This window comes from Nuphar pumila, chromosome 3 (assembly GCF_984573655.1).
Source record: "Nuphar pumila chromosome 3, dmNupPumi1.hap1.1, whole genome shotgun sequence".
Taxonomy (NCBI): Eukaryota; Viridiplantae; Streptophyta; class Magnoliopsida; order Nymphaeales; family Nymphaeaceae; genus Nuphar; species Nuphar pumila.
Genome location: NC_143251.1, coordinates 127,412,432 through 127,425,541, shown reverse-complemented (window position 1 = coordinate 127,425,541; position 13,110 = coordinate 127,412,432). Strand labels below are relative to the sequence as shown.

The 13,110-nt window shown below is 38.7% G+C and overlaps 1 protein-coding gene across 3 annotated transcripts; it reads left to right on the top strand.

The window, feature by feature from the left end:
• Window positions 1-1,360: 1,360 nt before the first annotated feature.
• Window positions 1,361-3,538, top strand: LOC149843704 (zinc-finger homeodomain protein 1-like). Of its 3 annotated transcripts, none has more exons than XM_090001898.1 (2): window positions 1,361-2,196; window positions 3,403-3,538. In XM_090001898.1, exons 1-2 carry the CDS (start codon window positions 1,515-1,517, stop codon window positions 3,447-3,449), a joined length of 729 nt encoding a protein of 242 aa, XP_089858024.1. In that variant the 5' UTR covers window positions 1,361-1,514; the 3' UTR covers window positions 3,450-3,538. The 3 variants fall into 3 exon arrangements, with proteins under 3 accessions (XP_089858024.1, XP_089858023.1, XP_089858025.1); XM_090001897.1 differs by lacking the exon at window positions 3,403-3,538 and adding an exon at window positions 2,646-2,791; XM_090001899.1 differs by lacking the exon at window positions 3,403-3,538 and adding an exon at window positions 2,639-2,673.
• Window positions 3,539-13,110: the final 9,572 nt, after the last annotated feature.

Sequence of the window (13,110 nt, the reverse complement as noted above, 5' to 3'; positions counted from 1 at the left end):
CTTCTCCTTCTGTTGCCTTTCCTTCTTTTCCTCATTCTCCTTCTCCTGCCTTTGCATTTCCTTAGCTTCCTCAAACTCCTTCTCCCTCCTTCGCTTTTCCTTTTTTTCCTCATACTGAGGAATATTCTGTTCCTTCTCTTTCTCCTCCTTATTCATTTGCCTTCACCTCTCCTCCGCCTCCTTCAGTAGCCTTACTTTGTTTCGCATTGCTCTACGCTCCAAGTCTCTCCTCTGACATTCCGCCTTAGTCTCCTCCACTATATTGCTAAAATACCTTTCCCACTTCTCCACATTCTTCTTCTTCCTTTCCATCTGCTCTGCGTTAATCCTCCGCCTTCTATTTATATTCTCATCAATATTTCTTTGTTTTGCCTTCTCTTCGTCATCCTTGTTCTGCATCTTTCGTTCTTCAGAGTTCTTCCTTTGGTCCGCAGCCTCGATATCTGATGGATAATCCTCCGCATAATACGATTTCAAGACTTTTTCTCTGTCTTCATCGTTCTCAATCTTAAGTATATTTTGGTATCTTTCAAAAACCTTAGATAGATGGGACTGGCGGTTCACTTCTCTAATAGACAACCCATAGAATGACAGGGTATCTCTAATCTGATAAGGCACATACATTGCTAACCTGCACAACACATTACACGATCATCATGATTAGAAATCGTCGAAATATTTGGGTTCATAAGTACACATCGTTGTAAGATTTATCAAACTTACAAATCGTTGTATAAGAAGCAATCTTCAGATTGAAGAAAGAAACCTTACACGAAACTCACCGAAACGATGAGATTTTGGATATTCCAACTGTAGAGTAAGCAACAGTAACAACTAATACGCAACAGAAGGTGGCAACGATGCTGCGACTGCGCGTAAGACGGAAACCGATGCTCTGGAACAAAGGAAAGGATGCTCCGACGACAACAGATGAAAGCAGAGTATGCTCCGATAGAGTTTTCTGCTTAGATCGAGAATGAATTGTTTTGAACTATTTAAATCCTACAACATAAGGCTTGCTACATACGCAAACTTTGCGGAACGTTTTGGCGCGATAACAATGGAGGGCAATTTTGTCCTTTTCACGAACCGACGATTCAGTTTTCTAGAAGGAGGGCATTTATGTCCGTTCAAAGAAGAAGAAGCGAATGGCGGTAAAGGGTACTTAGGTCTTTGATGCAGCACCAAATTACGATGCAATATGATGCAGACACACATGGGGATACATGCCGGTCTGCATCTTATACGTGGCGCTATTTGGAACCCCCGAACATGAGATCTCAGTACCGGCCCGGGGGAACATATAACCTGCTTTGTCCAAAACCCAAAAAATTAAAACCAAACATCCTCTCTCTCTCTCTCTCTCTCTCTCTCTCTCTCTCTCTCTCTCTCTCTCTCCTATACATCACATATGGCCAATCAGAGCCTTCTTATCCTCTCGCCGGAGCACTATCTGTTACTTGCGCAGTCTCTTCTTCTCTAACCTATCCCTCCGAGCACTATCTGTTACTAGTATGGACTTCGACGAGCAGGAGGAAGAAGGGGAGGTGACACTGCCACCTATGGTGTCGGTTTCCGGAAGCTACGAGCGGTCGCGGACGAAGATGATGGCGGCGTCCGCCGGAGAGTCGCCGGCCAGCAGGAAGCCGAGGTATAAGGAGTGTCTGCGGAACCACGCCGTCAGCATCGGAGGGCACGCCATCGACGGGTGCGGCGAGTTCATGCCCGCCGGGGAGGAGGGCACGCTCGACGCCCTCAAGTGCGCGGCGTGCAATTGCCACCGGAACTTCCACCGCCGGGACGGCGATGGAGACCACTTCCCGCAATTCGCTCTCCCTTACTACCGTGCCGGAGCTCCCACGCCGCCGGGAGGAGGTGGGTACCTGCGGGCGGGACCCCACCCTTTGGCTCACCACCCTCAGCCTCCCCACAACCATCAGGCGTTGGTTCTTCCGCACAGAGAGTACCAAGATGAGGAGATTGAGAACTACCATGGTGGTGGTGGTGGGGTGCTGAAGAAAAGGTTCAGGACGAAGTTCACGCAGGAGCAGAAGGATAGGATGCTGGAGTTGGCGGAGAAGTTGGGGTGGAGGATACAGAAGCACGATGAGGCAGCGGTGCAACAATTTTGCATGGAAATGAATGTGAAGAGGCATGTGCTCAAGGTGTGGATTCATAATAACAAGCGTACACTTGGTAAGAAACCTTCTTGAGAGAGAGAGAGATGACCCCTTTTGTCTTTCTTTTCACCCCCATATTGGAATTTGGGCTATTTCAAAGCTTTGTATCTTCAATCTTCAGAGAGAGAGAGACGAAATGACCTTTGCCCTTTGGATTTCGGGTTTCTTTTCTAGGGTTTTAGGGGATTAAGGTCTTGACTCCTAAAGGGTGGTGGATATTGACTTAGAAAAAGATTGTAATCTGCTTTCTTGATTAATCATTTCTTTTTCTCATCTGGTTTTTGGTTTACTTCTTCTGCTGTGTTGGACTGGTTCATTCCTGAGAATGTGGAGGAAACGTACCGAGTAGTTTCTTGTAGTAGCTTTTTCACAAGTTTTTGCCTAGCATCTAACTTATGGGCTCTGGCATAATTCCTCCTTTCGTGGACCATTTGAAGATGAATTTCAAAATTTTGCAGGTTATAGTTGAAAGGAAGATGGGACATAGAAGCAAAAAAGAAATAAGTGGTCATATCTGTTTTCTCCATAGGTTTTTCTATGCTTTTCTTCTCTATAATGTGTGGCTTGCCAGTTAATTCCACCTTTGTAAGATGCTATACTACATAAATAACGCTGACACATTCAATATCATCATGTTTTTCTAATATAGACATCGATCACATCTTCATTTGCATATTTACATTTCTGTGTTTAATTCCATGATTTGGTGAAATTTGGTTAACTTGATCTCATAACCATGCAGAAGTGTTAATCCCCAAACCTTGGACACTGTGCCATCACCTCTCTCTCTCTCTCTCTCTCTCTCTATATATATATATATATGACATTATCCCGAAAATGGCTTGGTCTCATACAAGTAAACAGTAACCTTGTCAGATTGGGGAAGAATGCGTTCCTTCTTGGCTGGTTTAGATTAATACAGCTGTTCAGGGGTTGGGAGATGGGAGCGCGGTTTTTTTTTAATTTGTTTTTTAGTGCCACAATGGCACAGTGCAAAAACGAGTCGTTTCTACGATTCAGGAGTGACCTACAATGCTAGGACAACCTGTCGAAATACTCATGAGAGTGTTGTGCATTAGATTGAGTAGCTAGGGGAGGACTGTTTCTCCATACTGTTTTCACGCTGCGGTGAGGAGACAATTGGTTGATTTCCAGGTGACATTTTGCGTCTATTTTACTCCAACTGAAATCATTTCCTACTAATTTTGAGTAATATATTCAGGGACGAGTTTGAGCATCGTGACAGTGTTCTTGGGAATGATAATCTGAAATTTCTTATGCTGGCTTACTGAAGGTGGATAAAAGAAGGCAATGGTTCAATCGGTGGAGAATGTCGGATGTATATATATATATATATATATATATATATATATATATATATATATATATATATATATATATATATAGTCTTTGCCTGTTGGGACGTTGAGAAATATACTTTTATCAACTTCGGTAGAATTTTGTATCATTACTGTTTTTTATTCTTTATTTCTTTTTATTGTAGAATAATTTTTTGAGGAACACGAGCTTGAATTATCTAATTGACTTTCTATTTGATTTAACCCCGATAGTCAGGTGATCAGGCTCGAGTACTTTACAAAGTATTCGGGCCACACAAAACTAGTAAAATTGCCAACACATTCAGCGATATTCTTTGTAAAATGCAAAAACACAGAAAATCGCTACATGCACAGCGATTTTTTTGTGTTTGAGAGAGAGAGAGAGAGAGAGAGAGAGAGAGAGATATGGTCATTAAGTGCATGTAGACCTAGCCGTGTTCATCTCTGTTTTATGAAATCGCTTTTTTCTATTTTCCTTTTCTTTTTTGAGGATGTAGATGTCCAGATATTAGTCGAAGTCAAAGCCGGATTTAAGATAGGGATGATGTTCAAACATTCAACATCCAGCACACCAGTTTGTGAGTTGCATATTAAACATAAGAGGCAAATACAATAACTTTCCAATGGTGTCACTACAAGGACTAAGGTCAATAGCGGCAATTTTCTTGCTGCCATTGTTCTATTTCTCGCTATTATTGGCGTATAATAGCGAGAATTCTCGTCAATAAGTTGCCACAAAAAATGGTCTTTGTTGAACAATAACAACGACATTTATAGGTTGTTGTTAAAAGGTGAACCAATACTAGCAAAAAATCTCACCCAAACCGAGAACACTAATAACGGCAAGATAGTCTATAGCAGCGACATTTTTATATCAGTGAGATACCCTATAACGGCAAAATCTCTAGCTCACCGTTATAGGCTACCTATAAGTTATAACATTCCTATCTCGTCGTTATAGCCTATAACAATGAGCATTAACTCATCATTGTAAGCTGGAATAGAGAGAATTAACTTGTCATTATAGGTTAGTTATAACGGAGAGATAGGGATCTCGCCTACAATGGTGAGACAAGAATGTCGCTATAGGTTATAAACCTGCAAATTAAAAACTAAAAATTAATTTAAAAAAAATCTTTTTTATATTAAAAAACTTGCAACCAAAACATACATTCAACAAAAACTTTAAATATACACTTAAAACATGCATCCTCAAACATTCAACTTCAAATATAAATCCTCAAATTGAGACTGAACAACATTCAACTTCAAACATACATCATCAAATATTCAACTTCAAACATACGTCCTCAAACATTCAATACACTTCAAACTATTGAGATACACTTTAAACATACATTCAACTGAAACTTCAAATATACTTCAAACATACATTTAACAAAAACTTTAAATATATTTCAAATGTGCGTTTGGTTGAAATGTATTCACAGACTGCTTCAGGGGGTTTTACCACACTTGATTAGTATTTCAGATGTCCTAATTTATCGATGCGAATGTCCTCTTATAGAGAGGACAATTGCACTATAAGAAAAATGATCATTCGCGATGGAAGTTTACGACAGATTTTTTCTATCACAATTTTGTGGCAGATTAATGAGAGAAACAAATCCGTCGCTAAAATCCGTAATATTTATGAAAATAGCGACAGAAAAACTTTCGTCGCCAAATTCGTCGCTACTTAGCGACGACTTAGCGACGTCAGGTTTTTGTCGCAATACCTGTGGTATTTAGCGACGAATTTGGCGATGATGTTAGCGATGAAAATATTTAGTCGCTAACTGGTCATGTGCATTTGCGATGGCGTTGCGACGAAAGTTCGTCGTCGCCAAATCCGTCGCTAAGTTTCCCGTAAATCCCTAATCAGAACCCTTCTTTCTCTTTCCTGTTTCGTATCTCCCGCCCGACGCATTCTCTCGCCCGACGCACTCCCCAGCCCGTCGTCGGCGGCCCGTCGCTCCCTGGTCTACCGCTCGTCCCTCCCCCGGCCCATCACCCCCCATTCCGCCGCCCGTCGCCCTCCGCTCACCGCCTGGCGTCTCCCAGATAAGTGGGTCATTTTTTTTTCGACAGAGGGGTTGCCCCCTGCTTTTTCGGCAGTGGGTCGCCCCCCTGCCTCTTTTTTTTTTGACAGGGGGGCACCCTCTGCCTCATTTTTTTATTCGGGCAGGGGTCGCCCCCCTTGCCTCATTTTTTTATTCGGGCAGGGGGTCGCCCCCCTGCCTCTTTTTTTTCTGGCAGGGGGTCGCCTCCTTTGCCTCATTTTTTTATTCGGGCAGGGGGTCGCCCTTTGCCTCTTTTTTTTTTGGAAAGGGGGGTGACCCCCTGCCTAATTTTTTTTCGACAGGGGGTCGCTCCCCTTGCCTCGTTCTTTTTTTCGGCAGGGGGGCGCCTGCCTCATTTTTTTTTACGGTAGGGGGTCGTCCCCCTGCCTCATTTTTTATTTTCGGTAGGGGGGTCGCCCTCCAGCTTTTCCAGCAGGGGGTCGCGACCCCCTGCCTCTTTTTTTTCGGCAGGGGTCGGCCCCTTGCCTCTTTTTTTTTGGGGGCAGGGGGGCGACCCCTGCCTCATTTTTTCGGATTGCAATGATTGTATATGTCTTCAAGGACAGCTAAACACATGAAATGACATGCAAATAAAGTTCGACATGATGAAGACAAGATCACGCATCCTGTTGACGCGGAAGCTTGAAAGCACTTTGATCGTACTCATCAGAACTTTGCAATGGAAGTGAGAAATGTTAGACTCAAACTATGTACAGATGGATTTAATCTATTTGAGGATAGATCAACTCCATACTCATGTTGGTCAGTATTTGTAACTGAATACAACCTTCCACCAAACTTGTGTATGAAGCGTTTAAATCTTTTCTTGTCTCTATTGATCCCTGGTCCGACCTCACCTGGCCAAAATCTTGATGTATATTTAATGTCATTGAATGATGAACTAAAAGTACTGTGGGATGACGGTGTTACCACGTATGATGCCCAAAAAAAATAAAATTTCAATATGAAGGTCGTTGTTTTATGGACAATCAGTGACTTCCCTGCATATGATATGTTATCTGGTTGGAGCATACATGGGAGGTTGGCATGTCCGTACTGCATGGAGGATACAAAAACTTTTAGATTGATGCATGAAAGGAAGCCTTGCTGGTTTGAGTGTCATCGTCGATTTCTACCCAGCGACCATCCGTTCTGACGCCAAAGGAATGTGTTTCGAGCAGACACAACTGAAATGGAAGGTTCACCCACAAGATTGTCTGACATAGAGATTTAAAGAAGATTGTAATACTTTCCGGATGTATTAACAGATGCCCGTAGTCTAACGCCCTTCCTTGGATTTGGGAAGGATCACAATTGGGCAAATAAATCTATTTTTTGGGAACTACCATATTGGTCGACCTTATTGATACGACATAATTTGGATGTGATGCATGCAGAGAAAAATATGTTTGATAATGTGTTTAATATAATAATGAATGTTAAAGGAAAAATAAAGGATAATTTGAAGGCCCGTATGGATTTAAAAGTAATATGTAAAAGATCAGAATTGGAACTCAAAGTGTATAATGGCAAAGTACTAAAACCAAAGGCAAGGTACACACTTGGACCTGATCAAATAAAGCAGGTATGTTAATGGTTGAGACAGTTGAGATTTCCAGATGGATATATCTCTAACATTGCTAGGGTTGTGAAGATTGACGATGGACAGTTATATGGGTTGAAGAGCCATGATTGTCATATCTTTATGCAACGATTGATATCCCTAGCATTCCATGATATGTTAGACAAACCTATATGGGGTGTATTGTCTGAGTTGAGTAGATTTTTTAGAACATTGTGCACATCGTAAGTCGTAATATCTTATGTAAAAAATCTCGAGGACTCTTTTATTACTACTATTTGTCTGCTATAAAAGTTTTTTCCGCCAATATTTTTCAATGTTATGGAACATTTGATCATACATTTGCCATATGAACTAAGGGTTGGTGGTCCTGTGCAATATCGGTGGATGTACCCATTTGAAAGGTATATGTTTTCTTATATTTGTCTCTTGAATGACAGATATTTCAAATTTGAAATGTATATTTTTGACAGATGCATGTTTGACCTCAAAAAAAAGGTTCGTAATAAAGCAAGAGTAGAAGGCTCTATTTGTGAGGCGTACACTTTAGAACAACAACAACAACAACAACAACTACGCCTTCATCCCAAAACAATTGGGGTCAGCGATATGAACCAAAAAAGAAATTCATTTTGGGTCTTCCACATGAATCCTTTTCCTCCAATCATTTCTATCCAACGCCATGTCCTCGGTGAGGTTCAAAGCATTCATATCCTTTCCTATCATCTCCATCCAAGTCTTCCTAGGCCTACCCCGACCTCTTTTAACTAATATATTTTCCCATTTCTCCAACCTTCTAACTGGAGCATCATTAGGCCTTCGCCGAATATGTCCAAACCACCGTAAACGATTCTCTCGCATCTTATTTTCAATGGGTGCAACACCTACCTTCTTACGTATCTCTTCGTTCCGAATCTTATCTTTTATTGTATTTCCACACATCCATCTAAGCATCCGCATCTCAGCTACACTCATTTTTTGAATATGATGTCTCTTGGCAGCCCAACATTCCGTACCAAATAGTAAAGCGGGTCTAATAGTCGTCCTATAAAACTTTCCCTTCAACTGCAATGGCATTCTACGATCGCACAGCACTCCAGTAGCACTTTTCCATTTCATCCACCCAACCTTTATCCTATGATTTACATCTCCATCAATTTCTCCATACTTTTGAATGATGGATCCCAAATATTTGAAATAATCATTCACCGGTATATCTTGCTCACCAAGCTTCACTACACTCCCATCACTACTTCGTTGCTTACTAAACCGACATTCCATATATTCAGTCTTACTCTTACTCAACTTAAAACCTCTAGCTTCCAATGTCTGTCTCCATAATTCTAACTTAGCATTAACCCCAGCTCTAGACTCATCAATCAAAACAATATCATCAGCAAACAACATACACCACGGTACATTTTCTTGAATTGATCTTGTAAGCTCATCCATCACTATCGCAAATAGGAAAGGGCTTAAAGCAGATCCTTGATGTAACCCAACCGTTATCGGAAAATTGGTTGTCACCCCTCCACAAGTGCGGACATTGGTTACTACTCCTTCATACATATCTTTAATTATACTAATGTACTTGAGAGAAACACCTTTCTTCATCATTGTCCACCAGAGAACGTCCCTAGGTACTCTATCGTATGCCTTCTCTAAATCAATAAAAACCATATGCAAATCTTTGTTCCTCTCTCTATATCTTTCAATAAGTTGTCTAAGAAGATGTATAGCTTCCATAGATGATCTTAGAAGGCAAGTCTAAGGCGTACACTTTAGAAGAGATTTTAAATTTCTTATTGTTTATGTTTGTAGGTCCACCATGGTGATGTTAAAGATCAAGGAATATGTGATTTACAAAATGGTCTGACCAAAGTTGTGCAATGTTACAACGAGTATATCGTAAATGGTTATCGATTCCATACAAAAGACTATAGTATAAACAAATCAACGATGAATAGTGGTGTGTGTGTCAAGGGTAGCAACTACGGTGAAAATGAATATGATTACTACGGTGTTATAGAGGAAATAATGGAGTTGACTTACTTAGGCATAAATAATAGCTAGGGTAACTTTATTCAAGTGTCATTGGTTTGATCCAACTGCAACAAGAGTCGACAAAGCCTCAGGCATTGTGGAGGTGAATCATAAATCAAGGTTTGGAACATATGAACCATTCATATTAGCCTCGCAAGCTCAACAAGTTTATTATACTTCATATCCGAGTACAAAAACGTCAGATAGAAATGAATGGTGGGTAGTTTGCAAGGTGAAGTCCAAATTATACCCTGAGTATGATCAGTTACAGGAAGACAAGTTAACTGAAGAAAGTGATTACTATCAATCAGATGATATCTATGACTTCTCTTATGGTCACGATGTTGCGCATGATATGCATGTCTTATCTCCATTGGTCGATGAAACATTCATAGAAGAATGTGATCCAAATGATATATCAAGTGGATGGGCAAACAATGAAGAATAAGAAAATGAAGAAGAAGAAGAAGAAGAAGAATATGAAAGCCAAACAAGTGATGAGGAAGAATTCTCGAGCTAGTGAGCAAAATCTTGTAATACAAACCTCTATTTGAATGTATTCCAATGTTTTGAATGTATTGCAATACTTGTTGTGAATGATTTGAATTATTTGAATGTATAGAAATGTGTGACAATCTACCAGAACTGATCGCTCAATGAAAAGAGCATCCAAAAGAGGTGATAGACAGATTGTGGTCCTCATTCACGATATATAATTATTTTTCATAGTTAATGTGTTTCATATTTAATTATTTATTATATTCATGTCTACTAACTTTCTAAAAATATTTATAGGCTTCAAATTGCTTCGCAACTGCGATGGAGGAACATGATGCAAGGAAGGTGTGGCAGAAGGTGGCTGTCAATCGATTTGGAGACATGTTGCACAATATGAAGACTGCAATAAGAAAAGCATCTGGCGGGATAGATGACCCACTGCAGTGGAAGGGCCATAGACCTCCTACTATCATGTCAGATGTTTGGGATGCAATGTGTGACAAGTGGGTTGAGGATGCATTTCAAAATCGCTCAGCGAAGGCTGTACAAAATCGAGCAAAAATGCCCGAAGCCCATCTACACACAGGTGAATCTAGGACTTTTGGGAGTCACCTAAAGAAAATGGTAACTCATCAATATATAAACAAATCAATTTTATAAGTATTGTTGTAAACCTGTTAACTAAATCTTTTATCATTTCACTTCGCAGGAAGCAGAAAAAAACAGTATTGTTCCATACAAGGATGTGTTTGTTTAAATACATAAACGTAAGACCACGAGAGAGTTCGTATCGAAGAAGGCGAGAACGACAATGGTATGTATGTATTGTATTAATAATCATTATAATATACAAGTTATCATAAACATTGTAATTCTTAATTATTAATTCATATTGTAAACATTATTTTGCATGAGTCATACGAGCAACAGATGATAGACCGATATGGCGATGACTCCACTCAGCATCCGCCTTTTGATCCTGCAGCATGGGTGACTGTAGCAGGTGAACCCAAAAAGGGTCTTATGTTCGGGTTTGGGAGTAATATGAATAACTCACCAGTCGTTGGTTCCTCCAGTCACGACTCAGAGACTTCTCCCGTCAACATCAACTCCAAGCATCCGACTGATTCTAGGGATGATGTACGCCAGATCGTTAAGGACACAATGCGTGACTACTTCCATAAAACAATTGTCGGTGTTCTTCGAGATGAGTTCAATAGTTTTTTGCAGAACATGGGAGCTTTGTTTGCAGGTGCCTCTCAGGTATAAAAGTTTCATGTGATGTATTGCATGTCATTAGATTTCATATAACTTTGATTGCCTTAACTTAGGTGCATTGCATATAATTTATTTCAGTATATTTTGTTTGTCAATACTGACCTTTTATATAATATTTTAGTATAATATTTTTACTGCCTTAGAACACATATGAGCATGATAGAATTACATATACTATTTTTTTACTGCCTTTGAACACATATGAGCACGATAGAATCACATATACAATTTTTTTACTGCCTTAGAACACATATGAGCATGGTAGAATCACATATATAGTTTTTTTACTGCCTTAGAGCATATATGAGCATGGTAGAATCACATATACAGTTTTTTTGACAAGCTTAGAGCACATATACAGTTTTTTGCCTGCCTTAGAACACATATGAGCATGATAGAATCACATATATAGTTTTTTGACTGCCTTAGAGCACATATGAGCATGACATAATCACATATATAGTTTTTTTTATTATCTTAAAACACATATGAGCATGATATAATCACATATACAGTTTTTTGCCTGCCCTAGAACACATATGAGCATGATAGAATCACATATAAAGTTTTTTGACTGCCTTAGAGCACATATGAGCATGATAGAATCACATATAAAGTTTTTTTAACTGCCTTAGAACACATATGAGCATGATAAAATCACATATACAGTTTTTTGACAGCCTTAGAGCACATATGAGCATGATAGAATCACATATACATTTTTTTTACTGCCTTAAACATATATGAGCATGATATAATCACATATATAGTTTTTTGCCTGCCTTAGAACACATATGAGCATGATAGAATCACATATAAAGTTTTTTGACTGCCTTAGAGTACATATGAGTATGATAGAATCACATATAGAGTTTTTTTACTGCCTTAGAATACATATGAGCATGATAGAATCACATATAAAGTTTTTTGACTGCCTTACAGCACATATGAGCATAATAGAATCACATATAAAGTTTTTTTGACTGCCTTAGAACACATATGAGCATGATAGAATCACATATACATTTTTTTGATGAGCATGATAGAATCACATATACATTTTTTTTACTGCCTTAGAACACATATGAGCATGATAGAATCACATATACAATTTTTTGTCTGCCATAGAACACATATGAGCATGATAGAATCACATATAAAGTTTTTTTACTGCCTTAGAGCACATATAAGGATGATAGAATCACATATAAAGTTTTTTTGATTGCCTTAGAACACATATGAGCATGATAGAATCATATATAAAGTTTTTTTTCTGCCTTAGAACACATATGAGCATGGTAGAATCACATATATAGTTTTTTTACTGCCTTAGAGCACATATGAGCATGGTAGAATCACATAAAAAGTTTTTTTACTACCTTTAGAACGCATATGAGCATGATTGAATCACATATAAAGTTTTTTTTACTGCCTTAGAACACATATGAGCATGGTAGAATCACATATACATTTTTTTGACTGCCTTACAACACATATGAGCATGATTGAATCACATATAAGTTTTTTTTACTACCTTAAGAACACATATGAGCATGATAGAATCACATATGAAGTTTTTTTAGTGCCTTAGAACACATATGAGCATGATAGAATCACATATAGAGTATAATTTATTTCAGTATATTTTGTTTATCAATATTGACCTTTTAATTCTCGTGTAGGTTGCGGGCGATAATCAACGTAGTGGAGCTGAAGGGACAAATCAAGACAATGAATAAGAGGACGCACAAAATCTTGGCGATGATTAGATTCATGTGTTGAATTTGTTCTACTTTCTTTTTGTTTTAAAAATGTAAATGTTGAATTGTAAATAATTAGAACTTGGGAATTTTACAATGGATCGATTAATTGTTTTAGTTTCCTTTTATATGTATTTTGATGTGTACTTTGTTTTTTATTCACAGAAAATATAAATTGTACAGGAAATATAAATTGTATCACGAGAAATTTTTTCTCGATATTTAATTTTCAAATATTTTTTTTTAAATTTTTTTTCCTTGTTTGTGACGGATTAGCGACGGATATATCCATCGCTAATTACTATTAGCGTTGAATATAGCGATGGATTAGCGATGACTATAAATTTGTCGCAACACCAAAATCAC